Source organism: Leptodactylus fuscus, chromosome 10 (genome assembly GCF_031893055.1).
Source record: "Leptodactylus fuscus isolate aLepFus1 chromosome 10, aLepFus1.hap2, whole genome shotgun sequence".
NCBI lineage: Eukaryota > Metazoa > Chordata > Amphibia > Anura > Leptodactylidae > Leptodactylus > Leptodactylus fuscus.
In genome coordinates, this window is record NC_134274.1 from 7162349 (window position 1) to 7182308 (window position 19960).

The 19960-nt window shown below is 44.2% G+C and overlaps 1 protein-coding gene across 1 annotated transcript in view; it reads left to right on the plus strand.

Moving 5' to 3' along the window:
- LTBR (lymphotoxin beta receptor) overlaps positions 1 to 3180 on the plus strand; it is a 29538-nt gene extending 26358 nt beyond the window's left edge. Inside the window, exon 8 of the mRNA XM_075258401.1 lies at positions 1 to 3180. Within this exon, the coding sequence (XP_075114502.1) occupies positions 1 to 164 (164 nt within the window). The 3' untranslated portion in view covers positions 165 to 3180.
- The last annotated feature ends 16780 nt before the right edge of the window (positions 3181 to 19960 follow it).

Genomic DNA, 19960 nt, shown 5'->3' on the forward strand with positions numbered 1-19960 from the left:
TCACTGTGGACTTTGAGGTGGTCGGCACAGTCAATGGAGGACCAGCATCCCCTCTTCTGATGGATGGGGAGATCAAAACGCCTTTGCAAGAGACAGAAGCTCTGAGTTTCCCCATCCAAGTAACTGATGACAAGGAAATTGGGGAATTCGCTTTATCCAAATGAGTGGAGCGACGTTTCATCTGTGATCTGCCAACTTTACCGCACACCATCTCTGCTCTGGGATATGTAACGTACAAGACTACATGATGGTATGGATTGGCCCCACTTCGATTGTACTAAGAAGGTCGACTTTCTCAGTCATCCTATCGTGGTCGTAATCTTGTCACGTTATGTCACCGAACTGGAAATGTTGCCCAGATAGTTGAAGACCCCAGAATGTAAGATGGTTGTACAGGGGTATGTTGGGTTCTTCAGGGAAATTATCAATCCTACATACAACATGAGCACTTTTATTTGCGTTTTAACCCTATTGTGTTCATCGCACACACGGGTCTGGACTGATTCCTATAAAACAAGCCAATAAATCCGTAGCCATAAGGAGACGCTCCCGAACTCTACTGTGATGCTGATAGTGGAGCCAACGTTTCTTGATATTTTTCTTGAGATCTGCAGGTTGAAGAAGGTCGACAGAGCTCGGAAACCTGCGTATCTCCATCTGCGAGGACACTACAACTCCCAACAGATGCTGGAGGTCAAGCTCGGCTGCTTGGCAGTCACTCACTGGTGCCACCACTGTGCCAGTTGTATTCAGGGATTGTGGGACGTTACACACTTATAGCCTTGATGACACGATATGGGTTCTATGGGATCGAGGTTTCACCTCATTGATCCTCATGTGAGGTTCTACCATCTTCTCGAAACATCTCTGTCCTAGGTAGGTGTCCACTAAAACTAAAGTTCTGAAGACAAACTATGGCTTTGGACACTTTGTCTTGAGCACCAATGGAAATTTTCACCTCGTTGGTTTCTGGAATGTTATCGAAGACATAGCATGGACATTACAGGAACCTTAAATGAAGATCTCCTGGGCACGTGTCCACCATAACCGAGGAGCTATGGACTTGGAGAACATCCTCAGGACTATTGATAGACTCATTCAATGCAACATCTTATGTCGGTGCTTAAAGAGCTGCCTGGAAGATCCATTGGACCAGTGTTAATAGTATCGGTGAGGGCTCCTGAAATATTTCCATGATAGTACAACCTTCTCTGGAGAGGTCCTCAACGTCAAACTGCTTGGACTCGCCATGTACAAGGGATGATGGTGGTCCTCAACAGCTAACAGGAGGGCATTCTAATCAATAAAATATAAGATTGCCCAAATGAGGCATTTAAGTAGATGCTTTCCAAATATTACCCAGTAATTTCCCCTGGAAATTTGATGGGGGCAACTGGATATTTGCAAGACCCGAACATGAGAAATGATAGAACTTGTGAAGCTTGTGCAGATTTCCAGTCGTCAGTTCCTGGACCCCAATATAACATAGGTAACCCCCCAATGAACAAGCCTTAATTGTAATATCGCTCCCTTCCATGGGGCAGAGGAATATTTGGGTCTCCTCATGTTCCAGGACCCGTCGCGCCACCCCGACCTCTACGTAAGCGATAGCTACAGCCTTAGTCATGACCTTTACTAGTTACTTAGCTTTCTGCTCCTAAAGACAACAAAATATCTGAATCTATCTGAATGTACGGGTCAAAGAACTTTTTGAATGTAAGGTCTATATGATGAACCATTGTCTCCTAGTCATCCATATATTGGTCTTTAGAAGACCAATTAAAGTAGAACTCCCCCCCCCCAGTAGAGGTAGCCGGCTCTCCCAACAAGTTAAGCATTAACATGGTTAGGTTTGTCCATCAATGTTATTCTGTAGAAATCCAGAAATTAAGCGTTGTCTAAGATTAGAAAAACATGTCTAAGATTTTGCTAAAACAGCGCCACACTTGCCTAAAGGTTGTTTTAGGTATTGCAGCTTAGTCCAATTTACTTGAGTAGAAAGGAGTTGCAATACCACACACAACCTGTAGACAGCTATGGCGCTGTTTGTGGAAGAAAGCGGTCATGTGGACAACCCCTTCAATGTCCTCACTGCGGCTCAGTCCCAATCATGTCAACTTAGGTGCAATACCAGGCACTGCGCTAGGTTCCGTAGACACTTGTAAAGAGGTGAGATCCGCAGCTCTTGCTCGTGGTAAAAATTAACTTTTATTTTTTCATTTTAAAAATGGTAAAGACACCATAACATACAGGTGAAAAAAGATAAGAAAGAACATGAAAGTGAAATAAAAAGCGCAGTGACTACATATTAGGCTGACTGACGCGTTTCGAGACACAAAAAAAGTCTCTTAATCATAGTCTTGTGAATGCCACGTCACATTGTCCTGCTGGTAGATGCCATCATCCTGAGGAAGAACAATTGGCATGTAGGGGTGAACATGGTCCGCAAGGATAGATGCATACTGGTGTTGCTCCATCGTGCCTTCCACAATGATGAGTGCACCCAGATGGCTGATGACACCTGCCTTCTGTGATTGGTTATTTAACGTTGACGTCAAAAGTAGGCGGTGGTCACATTAATATGCCTGGACTATGTAGAATAAACCAGCGTTACCGTCTGATCACTGAGGCCGATGGGATCGGCTGCTTTTTGTAAATCTTTTAGTCGTGTTGAGTCCAGCGCTCGGCTTTACCAGTTAATATTACGCTCTGCCACAAGATGGCGGTATACTACAGCAGGACACCCTTTCCAAAAAATATACCGCCAGGTTCGACCTCTAGTGGAGGAATTCAATACCACTTCACTATTGGATTTGGTTGCTTCAAATGAATCTCCACCAACAAAATCTAAAATTTTGTGCCGATTTTTTATTATTTTTTTAAATATATTTTAATATAGATGTGAGCTTGTTTTTTCCTGATACAAAGCTCCAAATCTGCACTGAGAAAACACGTAGCTAGAATTAGTCATGACAAAGCCGCCATATTTAACCCCCTAACAGTTACGTTAAAATTGCAAAAATACTCCAAAAATTTTAATTTTTTGTTTTTATCGCCTATATTGAATAAGGTTTAGGGTGTTTATAATGTAGAACAAATAACGTATTAGCGGTAATTTTATTTTAGGGCTTGTGGTGAAACCAATTCTGTGTTTTTGAGGGTTTTTTTTATTAACAGGGGGGGGGGGTTATTTAAATTTTTTTCTATAAAACATGTTAGGTGCTGCGGTCGGCATTGACTGCAGCATCTAAGGGATTAAATGGCAAGTATAGGTGAGGGGGGGAGGGGGTTTATATAATGAACGATAGTTCAAAACTCCATACATGGCAATACAGAAATTTTTATTTTATTGCATTTTGTTCTATAACTAAAAAATTTTTTGTATGAATATAGCTTAATATATTTTTTGCTCAGACCTTCGAGCGGCCGCCAATTCCCTTTTCTCATGTTCCTTCTTTCTGTACAATTTTTTTTAAATTGTATTTTATTTTTTAAGAAAAAAATAAAAACTTTTGTTGTAAATAAATTTCTTCCCAACGTCTTCAGAAAAGGCGGAGGTGGAGTTTGTACATGAAATATTTCTTTACCCCTCTAAAGACGCCGGCAAAAGGGGCAGCGAGATGGAAGAGGTTTAATAAGGGGGAAAAAATAAATAAATAAATAAATAAATAAATAAATAAACTTGACACCTGGTAACCCACTAATAAGTTATTGTCGGCAGCGGTATAACAAAGACCCCCAGAATCAGCAGAATAGGGGCGCCATTCCCCCATTTGGACTAACGGGGAGTGTAGGTGTGTTGTCACTCCATTCACTTTCTATAAGATTGTCAGAGACGGCCAAGTACAGATGGGGTATGAGACCCCAATTCGTAGCTGTCCCAGATATTTACCACCAGGAACTTTAAACTCGGACCAGTCCCTTTAAAGTGACAGTAACCAGCAGCAATGTTGTGTCTCAAGGAAACGGAAGATAAGAGCTGACAGCAGAGTCTGTGCCATTCCAGCAGGGGGCGTCGTAGTCACTCACTCTAGTAGTATCACATCACAGATGAAGGATTGGAGAGGAGTTTGTATTTTCTCCTTGTGTTTGCACAGGTTTCCTCCCAAATGCCAGAGACGTCCTTATAGGGGATTTAGACTGTGAGTCCGACATGGGACAATGAATGATGAGAATGTGGGTGGGCGCTATATAAGTATGGGGGGGGGCAGCGACCTCCATCTGCTAATATCTGGGGTGTAACTTCATTGCACTTCGAGGCAGCAAATCACAAGTGGAAAACACGGCTTGATTTATGGGACCCTGCAGGTTCAGGGGACACTAACCTATCTGCAGGTTACACACCTCAGCTGCTGCAGAACCTCATAACACACACCTCAGCTGCTGCAGAACATCATAATACGCACCTCAGCTGCTGCAGAACATCATAATACACACCTCAGCTGCGGCAGAACCTCATAACACACACCTCAGCTGCTGCAGAACCTCATAACACACACCTCAGCTGCTGCAGAACCTCATAACACACACCTCAGCTGCTGTAGAACCTCACAATACACATCTCAGCTGCTGCAGAACATCATAATACACACCTCAGCTGCTGCAGAACATCATAATACGCACCTCAGCTGCGGCAGAACCTCATAACACAGACCTCACCTGCTGCAGAACGTCAGAATACACACCTCAGCTGCTGCAGAACCTCAAAATACACACCTCAGCTGCTGCAGAACCTCATATTATACATCTCAGCTGCTGCAGAACCTCATAACACACACCTCAGCTGCTGCAGAACCTCAAAATACACACCTCAGCTGCTGCAGAACCTCATAACACACACCTCAGCTGCTGCAGAACCTCATAACACACACCTCAGCTGCTGCAGAACCTCATAACACACACCTCAGCTGCTGCAGAACTTGAGCTGCAGCAGAACCTCATAACACACACCTCAGCTGCTGCAGAACTTCATAATACACACCACAGCTGCTGCAGAACCTCATAATACACACCTCAGCTGCTGTAGAACTTCATAATACACACCACAGCTACTGCAGAACCTCATAACACACACCTCAGCTGCTGCAGAACATTCTTATACATACCTCAGCTGCTGCAGAACATTCTTATACATACCTCAGCTGCTGCAGAACATCATAACACACACCTCAGCTGCTGCAGAACCTCATAACACACACCTCAGCTGCTGCAGAACCTCATAATACACACCGCAGCTGCTGCAGAACCTCATAACACACACCTCACCTGCTGCAGAACGTCAGAATACACACCTCAGCTGCTGCAGAACTTCATAATACACACCTCAGCTGCTGCAGCACATCATAATACACACCTCAGCTGCTGCAGAACCTCATAATACACACCTCAGCTGCTGCAGAACATTCTTATACATACCTCAGCTGCTGCAGAACCTCATAATACACACCTCAGCTGCAGCAGAACCTCATAATACACACCTCAGCTGCTGCAGAACCTCATAACACACACCTCAGCTGCTGCAGAACCTCATAACACACACCTCAGCTGCTGCAGAACCTCATAACACACACCTCAGCTGCTGCAGAACCTCATAACACACACCACAGCTGCTGCAGAACCTCATAATACACACCTCAGCTGCTGCAGAACTTCATAATACACACCACAGCTGCTGCAGAACCTCATAATACACACCTCAGCTGCTGCAGAACTTCATAATACACACCTCAGCTGCTGCAGAACCTCATAATACACACCTCAGCTGCTGCAGAACCTCATAATACACACCTCAGCTGCTGCAGAACTTCATAATACACACCACAGCTGCTGCAGAACCTCATAATACACACCTCAGCTGCTGCAGGACCTCATAATACACACCTCAGCTGCTGCAGAACCTCATAATACACACCTCAGCTGCTGCAGAACATCATAACACACACCTCAGCTGCTGCAGAACCTCATAATACACACCTCAGCTGCTGCAGAACCTCATAATACACACCTCAGCTGCTGCAGAACATCATATTATACACCTCAGCTGCTGCAGAACATCATATTATACACCTCAGCTGCTGCAGAACCTCATAATACACACCTCAGCTGCTGCAGAACCTTATATTATACACCTCAGCTGCTGCAGAACCTCATAATACACACCTCACCTGCTGCAGAACCTCAAAATACACACCTCAGCTGCTGCAGAACCTCATAACACACCTCAGCTGCTGCAGAACCTCAAAATACACACCTCAGCTGCTGCAGAACCTCATAACACACCTCAGCTGCTGCAGAACCTCATAATACACACCTCAGCTGCTGCAGAACATTCTTATACATACCTCAGCTGCTGCAGAACCTCATAATACACACCACAGCTGCTGCAGAACTTCATAATACACACCTCAGCTGCTGCAGAACATCATAATACACACCTCAGCTGCTGCAGAACCTTATATTATACACCTCAGCTGCTGCAGAACCTCATAATACACACCTCAGCTGCTGCAGAACCTCATAACACACACCTCAGCTGCTGCAGAACCTCATAACACAGACCTCACCTGCTGCAGAACCTCAAAATACACACCTCAGCTGCTGCAGAACCTCATAACACACCTCAGCTGCTGCAGAACCTCAAAATACACACCTCAGCTGCTGCAGAACCTCATAACACACCTCAGCTGCTGCAGAACCTCATAATACACACCTCAGCTGCTGCAGAGCATTCTTATACATACCTCAGCTGCTGCAGAACCTCATAATACACACCTCAGCTGCTGCAGCACATCATAATGCACACCTCAGCTGCTGCAGAACTTCATAATACACACCACAGCTGCTGCAGAACACCATAATACACACCTCAGCTGCTGCAGAACATAATACACACCTCAGCTGCTGCAGAACCTCATAACACACACCTCAGCTGCTGCAGAACCTCACAATACACACCTCAGCTGCTGCAGAACCTCATAACACACACCTCAGCTGCTGCAGAACCTCATAACACACACCTCAGCTGCTGCAGAACTTCATAATACACACCACAGCTGCTGCAGAACACCATAATACACACCTCAGCTGCTGCAGAACATAACACACACCTCAGCTGCTGCAGAACCTCATAACACACACCTCAGCTGCTGCAGAACCTCATAACACACACCTCAGCTGCTGCAGAACCTCACAATACACACCTCAGCTGCTGCAGAACCTCATAACACACACCTCAGCTGCTGCAGAACCTCATAACACACACCTCAGCTGCTGCAGAACCTCACAATACACACCTCAGCTGCTGCAGAACCTCATAACACACACCTCAGCTGCTGCAGAACCTCATAATACACACCGCAGCTGCTGCAGAACCTCATAACACACACCTCACCTGCTGCAGAACGTCAGAATACACACCTCAGCTGCTGCAGAACTTCATAATACACACCTCAGCTGCTGCAGCACATCATAATACACACCTCAGCTGCTGCAGAACCTCATAATACACACCTCAGCTGCTGCAGAACATTCTTATACATACCTCAGCTGCTGCAGAACCTCATAATACACACCTCAGCTGCAGCAGAACCTCATAATACACACCTCAGCTGCTGCAGAACCTCATAACACACACCTCAGCTGCTGCAGAACCTCATAACACACACCTCAGCTGCTGCAGAACCTCATAACACACACCTCAGCTGCTGCAGAACCTCATAACACACACCACAGCTGCTGCAGAACCTCATAATACACACCTCAGCTGCTGCAGAACTTCATAATACACACCACAGCTGCTGCAGAACCTCATAATACACACCTCAGCTGCTGCAGAACTTCATAATACACACCTCAGCTGCTGCAGAACCTCATAATACACACCTCAGCTGCTGCAGAACCTCATAATACACACCTCAGCTGCTGCAGAACTTCATAATACACACCACAGCTGCTGCAGAACTTCATAATACACACCTCAGCTGCTGCAGGACCTCATAATACACACCTCAGCTGCTGCAGAACCTCATAATACACACCTCAGCTGCTGCAGAACATCATAACACACACCTCAGCTGCTGCAGAACCTCATAATACACACCTCAGCTGCTGCAGAACCTCATAATACACACCTCAGCTGCTGCAGAACATCATATTATACACCTCAGCTGCTGCAGAACATCATATTATACACCTCAGCTGCTGCAGAACCTCATAATACACACCTCAGCTGCTGCAGAACCTTATATTATACACCTCAGCTGCTGCAGAACCTCATAATACACACCTCACCTGCTGCAGAACCTCAAAATACACACCTCAGCTGCTGCAGAACCTCATAACACACCTCAGCTGCTGCAGAACCTCAAAATACACACCTCAGCTGCTGCAGAACCTCATAACACACCTCAGCTGCTGCAGAACCTCATAATACACACCTCAGCTGCTGCAGAACATTCTTATACATACCTCAGCTGCTGCAGAACCTCATAATACACACCACAGCTGCTGCAGAACTTCATAATACACACCTCAGCTGCTGCAGAACATCATAATACACACCTCAGCTGCTGCAGAACCTTATATTATACACCTCAGCTGCTGCAGAACCTCATAATACACACCTCAGCTGCTGCAGAACCTCATAACACACGCCTCAGCTGCTGCAGAACCTCATAACACAGACCTCACCTGCTGCAGAACCTCAAAATACACACCTCAGCTGCTGCAGAACCTCATAACACACCTCAGCTGCTGCAGAACCTCAAAATACACACCTCAGCTGCTGCAGAACCTCATAACACACCTCAGCTGCTGCAGAACCTCATAATACACACCTCAGCTGCTGCAGAGCATTCTTATACATACCTCAGCTGCTGCAGAACCTCATAATACACACCACAGCTGCTGCAGAACACCATAATACACACCTCAGCTGCTGCAGCACATCATAATGCACACCTCAGCTGCTGCAGAACTTCATAATACACACCTCAGCTGCTGCAGAACATCATAATACACACCTCAGCTGCTGCAGAACTTCATAATACACACCACAGCTGCTGCAGAACCTCATAATACACACCTCAGCTGCTGCAGAACTTCATAATACACACCTCAGCTGCTGCAGAACCTCATAATACACACCTCAGCTGCTGCAGAACCTCATAATACACACCTCAGCTGCTGCAGAACTTCATAATACACACCACAGCTGCTGCAGAACCTCATAATACACACCTCAGCTGCTGCAGGACCTCATAATACACACCTCAGCTGCTGCAGAACCTCATAATACACACCTCAGCTGCTGCAGAACATCATAGCACACACCTCAGCTGCTGCAGAACCTCATAATACACACCTCAGCTGCTGCAGAACCTCATAATACACACCTCAGCTGCTGCAGAACATCATATTATACACCTCAGCTGCTGCAGAACATCATATTATACACCTCAGCTGCTGCAGAACCTCATAATACACACCTCAGCTGCTGCAGAACCTTATATTATACACCTCAGCTGCTGCAGAACCTCATAATACACACCTCACCTGCTGCAGAACCTCAAAATACACACCTCAGCTGCTGCAGAACCTCATAACACACCTCAGCTGCTGCAGAACCTCAAAATACACACCTCAGCTGCTGCAGAACCTCATAACACACCTCAGCTGCTGCAGAACCTCATAATACACACCTCAGCTGCTGCAGAACATTCTTATACATACCTCAGCTGCTGCAGAACCTCATAATACACACCACAGCTGCTGCAGAACTTCATAATACACACCTCAGCTGCTGCAGAACATCATAATACACACCTCAGCTGCTGCAGAACCTTATATTATACACCTCAGCTGCTGCAGAACCTCATAATACACACCTCAGCTGCTGCAGAACCTCATAACACACGCCTCAGCTGCTGCAGAACCTCATAACACAGACCTCACCTGCTGCAGAACCTCAAAATACACACCTCAGCTGCTGCAGAACCTCATAACACACCTCAGCTGCTGCAGAACCTCAAAATACACACCTCAGCTGCTGCAGAACCTCATAACACACCTCAGCTGCTGCAGAACCTCATAATACACACCTCAGCTGCTGCAGAGCATTCTTATACATACCTCAGCTGCTGCAGAACCTCATAATACACACCACAGCTGCTGCAGAACACCATAATACACACCTCAGCTGCTGCAGCACATCATAATGCACACCTCAGCTGCTGCAGAACTTCATAATACACACCACAGCTGCTGCAGAACACCATAATACACACCTCAGCTGCTGCAGAACATAATACACACCTCAGCTGCTGCAGAACCTCATAATACACACCTCAGCTGCTGCAGAACCTCATAATACACACCTCAGCTGCTGCAGCACATCATAATACACACCTCAGCTGCTGCAGAACATCATAATACACACCTCAGCTGCTGCAGAACGTCATAATACACACCTCAGCTGCTGCAGAACGTCAGAATACACACCTCAGCTGCTGCAGAACCTCATAATACACACCTCAGCTGCTGCAGAACCTCATAATACACAGCTCAGCTGCTGCAGAACCTCATAATACACACCTCAGCTGCTGCAGAACACCATAATACACACCTCAGCTGCTGCAGAACATCATAATACACACCTCAGCTGCTGCAGAACCTCATAACACACCTTAGCTGCTGCAGTGAATACTGTATAGGATACGTATATGGGAATGGCGGCATCTCTGTGCTTGGAGTTCTGACCATAATCTGCTTGGAAATCCCCGGGATGGGTTTCCTGTTCGCTCATTGTTTCCCTATTAAGGAATTGGCAAAAAATAAATCAGTATTTAACAAAAATTTCCGGCCTCCTCCCTGTGCCAAATCTATATACTGAGAATCTGGTTACTCCCCGTACAGATCGGATTATAGTCTCCACATTCAGTGAGGCGCAGGAAGAGATCTCAAAGAAACAAAGGAAAGAGTGACAAATGACGGATGTCACAGAAAGGAGACAAAGCGTGTTCACAAGTCGTCCCAAAGTTTAGTTACACTTTAAGGCCCCACAAAAAAATTGTTGCAAAGACCGAGGTGGAAACACATCGCAGTTTTTTCCGCAGCTTTTTTTCATTGCGATCTCTAGTGGTGGAACCGAGTCACTGCAGCTTAACTTCAAGTGCATGGGAGCTGATGACCTGGTCTGACAGAGAACAGCGCTGTTTGCTTCCTGCTCCATTCTCTATGTATCAGTTTCAAGTGCTGATTTATGGAGTCTTGGGTCTTGGACTCCCCCACCAATGACTTTAGGATATTTGTAAGCTGGAAACCCCCCGAATAACATGGGATATGTTAAACATTTTTGCAATGTTAAGAATGAGAAACAGAAAGTCTTGTGGGATAAACATAAATGACGTGATTGAGAGCAGAGGTGCAGTGAAGGGGTCAGCACAGCACAGGAATACGACTGGAAATCCCATTCTGCAATGTCTGGTTAGGTGCTGCTTCTCCCTGCTCAGTGTGTATATACTATATACACAGCACTCACATGAACACAAGGACAATTACAGTACGAGGTGACCGAGCCCTGAGCATTGTATATACTGTATACACACATTGATATATAGGTCTTATATAGATGATATACAGATACAGATTTGGGGCACTGACCACAAGGAGACCCAGACATGACTCGATCTCATCACTAAAGGTTTTCGGAGACTCTTCCTACGTTGCCAATTCCTAGACGTTGGAAATAAAGCGCACCCGTCCATACTAGAATTGGTGAATTGTACTGACTCCTCTCCTATACAAAGAATGGGGGCGCTCCTGACCAAAGACACATCTCAAGGAGATACATCACTGGTGTCTGGAGTCCAGAAGGTTGCGGACCCCCAGTGCTACCAAACCACTTGACTATGGTCTTCAGGGCCCTCCGAGGTCATTGCCTCCTGGTATTGGTAGCAGCTGACCCCCAATGCACCAGGGCTTAGGCTGCAGAATAGTCAGAGACTAGGAGGTGATGAGAGCAAGCGGCATAATATAATATGGAGCCATCAGATATAGCATCTTGGCTTCCTTCTGCAGAATGCATCCCACTACTGGAACTCTCTCCATTACCTTCGGATGCCCGCCATTACAGAAACCGGTCGCCCAGGGCTAGGAAAGCACTAGCTAAGCTTCGACAGGCTCTGAATTGAAGAAACCTTCTACTCATTTTGGATTTCGTGAGTCACCGAATATACGTGTAACTTATATACCACTCCCAGAGACTAATTTTGTTTTCTCTAAGATGGCGACGCTTAAAGACCTTTTTGATCTCTACTTTAAGGAGATGACTTCGCCAGCTACGCAATATTCTTATCTCTTATAGATAAATTTCTTATATATTACTAAGTTTTTGACGCTTAAAACAATTTCTAGGTTGTTCGATTTTGTTTCTCTCTCTGGGACTTTGCTGATATAAGGTCACATATAGATGTGAAACCATATCGAACCTAATTTATAACAGAATCCTGTTGTTATATGAAAGTTGTCTTCTTTATCTTAACTTTCTATTCAGTAACCATTTAGCCCAAGTTCAATGATTTATTGCATTTAATTACATGTTTAGTGTGGAGGCGGAGGGTCATATTCCGATCAGGATTGACACTTCGCTCCTACCTAAATTCACTAAGTGAATTATACAATAGTTGTCATTAACCCCTTCCCGACATGCGCCGTAATAGTACGGCGCATGTCGGGTCTTTAACTATGGCGACTGCCCGGGAGCCGGGCGGCCGCCATAGCCGCTGGGTGTCTACTGCTTTAAGCAGTAGACAACCGGCTCTAATGCCTCCGATCGGTCCCCGGACTGATCAGAGGCATTAACCCCTCCGGCGCCGCCATTTTGGCCGGGATCGCCGGCTCCTGGAGCATGCTCCAGGGCTGACGTCCCATTGCCATGACAGCCAGGAGCCTTGTACAGGCTCCCAGGCTTGTCTGCAAATCCTCTCTTTTGCAGGCTGGTCTATGCAGCCTGCAAAAGAAAGGATGATTTTTTGCAATGCATTGCAATGCATTAGCATTGTAATGCATTGCATTAGTGATCAGACCCCCTGGGGTTCAACACCCCTAGGGGGTCTAATAAATGCAAAAAAAAAAATTAAAAAAAAAGTTTAAAAAAAATATAAAAAAATATAAAAAGTATCAAAAGTTCAAATCACCCCCCTTTCCCTAGAACACATATAAAAGTAGTTAAAAACTGTGAAACATATACATGTTAGGTATCCCCGCGTCCGAAATCGCCCGCTCTACAAATATATAAAATTATTTTTCCTGTTCGGTAAACGCCGTAGCGGGAAAAATAGTCGAAAGTGCCAAACCGCCGTTTTTTCACTGTTTTGATTCTGATAAAAATTTGAATAAAAAGTGATCAAAGCAATAGCATTTCCCGAAAATTGTAGAATTAAAAAGAACACCCGGCCCTGCAAAAAAAATGCCCTATGCATCCCCGTACGCTTACGTATAAAAAAGTTACGGCCGTCGGAATATGGCGACTTTTAGAAAAAAAATTTTTTAACACACTTTTGGAATTTTTTTTAGGGGTCAAAATGTAAATAAAACCATATAAATTTGGTATCCCTGGAACCGTACCGAAACACAGAATACAGGGGAAATGTCATTTTGGCTGCACAGTGAATGCCGTAAAACCAAAGCCCGTAAGAAAGTCGCAGAAATGCATTTTTTCTTCAAATCCACCTCATTCTGAATTTTTTTTCTGCTTCCCAGTACATTATATAGAATAATTAACGGTAGCATCATGAAGAAAAATTTGTTCCGCAAAAATTAAGACCTCGTATGGCTCTGGGAGCGGAGAAATAAAAAAGTTATGGGGTTTAGAAGGAGGGAGCCTTTGACAGCAGCGCCGGAGGGGTTAATGCCTCCGATCGGTCCGGGGACCGATCGGAGGCATTAGAGCCGGTTGTCTACTGCTTAAAGAAGTAGACACCCGGCGGCTATGACGGCCGCCCGGCTCCCGGGCGGTCGCCATAGTTACAGACCCCACACGCGCCGTACTATTACGGCGCATGTCGGGAAGGGGTTAAACCAGACGCCTCAATAGAAAACTCTCTTCTTCAACAGAAAGAGATGCAAGAATTTCTTGTGCAACTCTCGATCCCTAAAATCACAAAGGAAGCAGCTCAAGCCCAGTCAGGAAATTGCCGAAGTATTGTTCTCTTTCCCTTCAGGAAAATGTCCTGGACCGGATGGCTTCCCACTCACTTATTTTTCTAAATTCAAGACCCAGTTGTTACCTCACCTCACCTCTCTCTGTAATTACCTTCTCAATGGTGGACGAATGCATAGGCAAACCCAAGAGGCATATATATCCCTCATCCACAAACCCGGAAAGGACCCCTTAGAGTTTTCCAGTGATAGACCTATTTCGTTACTAAATTTAGATCTTAAAATTTGGGCAAAACTGTTAGCTTTAAGAATAAGACACAGACTCCCCTCTATCCTGAGCGACGAACAAGTGGGATTTGTGAAATCTAGAGAGGGCAAAGAAAATACTACCCGCATCTTACATGTACTTAAGTATCCATTACTCCTTCTCAGCGTAGACACTGAGAAGGCGTTTGACCGAGTTAACTGGAATTTTATGGCCGACACCTTAAAAAAATTCAATTTTCCCCCACAATTTGTATCTGCCATCTTCACATTATACGCCCAACCACATGCTCGACTAAAAGTTAACAACTCCTTATCCGATTATTTCAACATCACAAATGGCACACGCCAAGGATGCCCCCTATCCCCGTCACTTTTTGTACTTACCTTTGAAATCCTCCTCTTGGCTGTAAGAAAATCCGCAGATAATTGGTTTCGAACATTCAGACCTCAAAATCCAGTCTTTAGCCTTTGCTGATGATATACTATTTCTTATTTCTAATCCTGTCACAGGCTTACCAGCTCTCATGGACATCATTGCAAAATACAGTGCCATCTCTAATTATAAAATGAACGCCTCCAAATCAGAGATACTGAACATCTCCATCTCCTCAGAAACTGTGTCACGCCTTAAATCGAATTCACCTTTCTTATGGAAGACTGAGTCGATCAAATCTCTAGGAGTACACGTCACCCCAAAGATTGAGGATATTTACTTAGCTAATTTTACCCCTTTATTGAAAAATGTGAAAAAGCTGTTGACAGATTACGACTTCCCATTTATTTTGTGGATGGGCAGAAGAAATCTTTTGCAAACATACATAATTCTGAAAATATTGTATGCCTTACAAATGCTACCTATATCACTACCCCTCCCCCCCTTTTTCAGGACCATCAAAACACTTTTCACAAAATACCTTTGGAGAGGGAAACCCCGAGAATCGGATACGCCTTTCTCACCAGAAGTAAAAAAGCTGGTGGAATTGTTGCCCCTGATATTTTACTGTATTACCAAGCCATTCAACTGTCTGGATGGATGACATACATTAAACCACAACATCCTAACACTTTATCTAAGCTGGCAAAAATTCTCCATGGTGACTCATTGATTAAAATGCTGTGGCTACCTGACCAAAAAATGCTCAAAAACCCAGATTTTGACCCACTCTTTAACCCCTTCCCGCCGATGGCATTTTTTGATTTTCGTTTTTGACTCCCCTCCTTCTAAACCCCATAACTTTTTTATTTCTCCGCTCCCAGAGCCATATGAGGTCTTAATTTTTGCGGGACAAATTTTTCTTCATGATGCCACCATTAATTATTCTATATAATGTACTGGGAAGCTGGGAAAAAATTCAGAATGGGGTGGATTTGAAGAAAAAATGCATTTCTGCAACTTTCTTACGGGCTTTGGTTTTACGGCGTTCACTGTGCAGCCACAATGACATGTCCCCTATATTCTGTGTTTTGGTACGGTTCCAGGGATACCAAATTTATATGGTTTTATTTACATTTTGACCCCTAAAAAAAATTCCAAAACTGTGTTAAATTTTTTTCCTAAAAGTCGCCATATTCCAATGGCCGTAACTTTTTTATACGTAAGTGTACGGGGATGCATAGGGCGGTTTTTTTTTGCGGGGCCGGGTGTACTTTTTAGTTCTACCATTTTCGGGAAATGTTATTGCTTTGATCACTTTTTATTCAAATTTTTATCAGAATCAAAACAGTGAAAAAACGGCGGTTTGGCAATTTCGACTATTTTTCCCGCTACGGCGTTTACCGAACAGGAAAAATATTTTTATAGATTTGTAGAGCGGGCGATTTAGGACGCGGGGATACCTAACGTGTATATGTTTCACAGTTTTTAACTACTTTTATATGTGTTCTAGGGAAAGGGGGGTGATTTGAACTTTTAATACTTTTTATATTTTTTTTTTACTTTTTTTTTTTTTTTTTTTGCATTTATTAGACCCCCTAGGGGTGTTGAACCCCAGGGGGTCTGATCACTAATGCATTGCAAAAAATCATCCTTTCTTTTGCAGGCTGCATAGACCAGCCTGCAAAAGAGAGGATTTGCAGACAAGCCTGGGAGCCTTGTTCAGGCTCCTGGCTGTCATGGCAATGGGGGATCGGCCCTGGAGCATGCTCTAGGAGCCGGCGATCCCGGGCAAAATGGCGGCGCCTCCGGCGCCTTTGACCGCGGTGCCGGAGGGGTTAATGCCTCCGATTGGTCCGGGGACCGATCGGAGGCATTAGAGCCGGTTGTCTACTGCTTAAAGGCGCATGTCGGGAAGGGGTTAAAGGTCCTTGCGAGACCTGGCTTAAACACAAACATATACTAGCTCCCAATGTCTCTCCGATTGGACCAGCAGCTCTACTACCTTATTTTGCATACACAAAACTAAAGCCAAATTCTGAGTCATGGACTCATTTGAACCCATTAATGATGAGAGATCTTTTCGAAAAAAATAGTCATAAGTCATGGCAAGAGCTGAAAACCAACTTCCCCACTGCGAAAACAAACTTTTTACATGAGTTTCAATATAAATCTGCAATGTCAGCCTCAGGGTCAGTTCACACGTGAAAACCGCCTAGCTTATTTGTGCGAGGTAAAAAACCTCGAGGAGTTTTTTTGACGCTGTTTTTTGCATTCCACGCGGTTTTTGACGAGGTTTTTGACGCGGTTTTCGCTAGCGGTTTTCGCTAGGGTTTTTTTTTCCTATATGTGCTATAGAAACTGCAGGCGAAAACCGCGCGGTTTTTTGTGCAAAAAACCGCGCGGTTTTTTACCGCGCGGTTTTCGCCTCCCATTCACTTCTATGCAATTCTTCAGGCGTTTTCCGCCTGAAGAAAGGTCATGTCGCTTCTTCAGGCGGAAAACGCTAGAAGGAAAAAAAAAGCTAGTGGTCTACATAGACCACCATGTTAAAGGAGAGGTTTTTGAAGCGAATTCCGCTGTCAAAAACCTCCCCTTTGCCCACGTGTGAACTAGCCCTTAGTTAAGAAACTTCCACATCTCAGACCACTCACTATATTTGAAAAGCAATTGCTTTCTGATTTACCCTCCTCCAGAAAAATTTCCACCTGTAAAAATGTATTGTTAGAAACGAGAACGCAGTCTCTACCTTCCTTTCTGTATTCCTGGGAGAAAGATCTAAATGCTTCTTTTACCTTACAAGAAACAGAACACATACTTAGAAACTCCCACGGTTTCTCAACCTGTGTTCGCTTACAAGAAGTCCACTACAAAACTTTATCTCGCTGGTACAGAACCCCGCGCTGGCTAGCACAACATAAAGTAGCGAACATTGATTTGTGTTGGAGGTGCAAAACTCAGCCTGGAACACAGGTACATATCTGGTGGTCGTGTGAGCGTATCACCCAATTCTGGTCCTCAATCCAACAATACATTTTTTAAAGGTATGAGAAGAAAAATTGATTTGACGCCCAGTGAAATCCTTTTGTCTAAACCATCAGCGTCTTACAAGCCTGGAAAATCAAATTTAGTCACCTTACTGTTAGAGGCGGCAAAACCAATCTATTGGCTCCAGAAAGACATACCGCCCTTGCAACTCTGGGTAGAAAAATCCTTCCAAATAGCAAGATTTGAAGAACTAATCAGCTGGCGTGAATACAGACATGACGTATATGTATCTGCTCTCCGTGGTGGTCCTATCATGCTAAGAAATAGTCAGAATGATCCCTTTTTCTAAACGATCCTTTATTTCCCATTACTGTATTTCCCACACTTTCCCCCCCCCCCACCCACTTCTTTGTTTCTGCTACCTTTTCCCCATTACCCCTTCTCTTACACTTATTTTTAGTTCTAAGAAGCTTACACCTTTTGGCAAACTCTATTGACGCATTTACTAATGGATGTATGTTTATCTCATTCCTTCCGCCAATACTCATTAATACCGTCATTAGAAGAATGCACATCCTTATTCTGCAGAATGTTAACTGTTTTCTTGACATTTATATTTCTTCACTGTTGTGATTAATGTTCATATGTATATGTTGTAAAAAACATAAAAAATTCAATAAAATTAGAATAAAAAAAAAGAAGAAAGAGTTGGCAAGGGCACCAATACCAGAACCAGAGGAGAAAGCGGAGTCAGAACCTGAAATATCTGAGTCCCCCCCCTCCATCTGTCTCTGCTATCCTGTTTCTAACTTTGTTTTCTTTCAAAATCATATGATGTTTACTAGACATATTATATGTTATGACAACTCTAACAGGTCTTGGGTTACGACTTGTTGACCGATACACAATTTAATTCTCCTTAATGTTATAAAGGTGAAAGTTTGGATGTTTGTTACTCGATCACGAAAAAACGGCTGAACTGATTTGGATGAAATTTAGCCCATAGATAGATTGTAACCACGATTAACACATCGGCTACTTTTTATCCCTGTAAATGACATGGCTTCATGAATGTTATGAATTTATGTTCACATACTATATTACACTGCTCTTACACTGTTCTGATAACGCCAGGTCTTTTATCTCTCTATATAAACACACAGTCACTGAGTCCATTGTGTATAAGCATTTGCATATTATCTGATCTGCTCCAAGCAAATGGGAAAACCCCTTTAATCCAAATCGGCAGTTTGCTACTTTTAGACGTGCTGGGAAAAAGAAAATCTAATTTGTTGCAAAATTCTAAAACAACAAGAGCTAGTTTGCGTTTGAAACTGTAGAAATTGGGAGTTAATCTGATTGTCCGGGGTAGAGCATTCCAGAGAAGTGGTGCAGCTCGGGAGAAGTCTTGTATACGAGCGTGGGAGGTTCTGATAATAGAGGATGGAAGTGTTAGGTCATTGAGTGAGCAGAGAGCACGGGTTGGGCGATAGATAGAGATGAGGGAGGAAATGTAGGGAGGTGCGGCATTATGGAGAGCCTTGTGGGGGAGGGGGAGAACTTTATATTTTATTCTATAATGAATACTCAGCCAATGTAGCGACTGGCACAGACCAGAGGCATCGCTGTAGCGTCTAGCCTGATAGATGAGCCTGGCCGCTGCATTCAGAATAGATTGTAGAGGGGAGAGTTTAGTGAGGGGAAGACCGATTAGTAAGGAGTTACAGTAGTCAAGGCGAGAATGAATCAGAGAGACAATAAGTGTCTTTAGTGTATCTCTGGTGAGGAAAGGGTGTATTCTGGAGATGTTTTTGAGGTGGAGGTGACATGAACGTGCGAGTGATTCAATATGAGGGGTGAAGGATATGATTTCCCTCTCTCTTCTTCTGCAGACTCTGCCATATGTGCTCTCCTCCCTCTGTACACACAGACACAGCCTGTGCTGCTGTGTATAATATACAAAAGGACATGTCCATGGAGTACAAAAGTAACAGAATGGGAAAACAGATGAACTATAAGTCCAAAAAAGCTACCTGGAATTATTGGTAGTGTAGTAGTAGTAGGGGAGGCGCAGCTTAACGGTAGTGCCAGTAATCCCTGTGGTACAGAAAACAAAGCGTTACTAGCACTGCCTACACATCTAATGCAGTGAGATCAGAAGGGTTAATGTGCTGG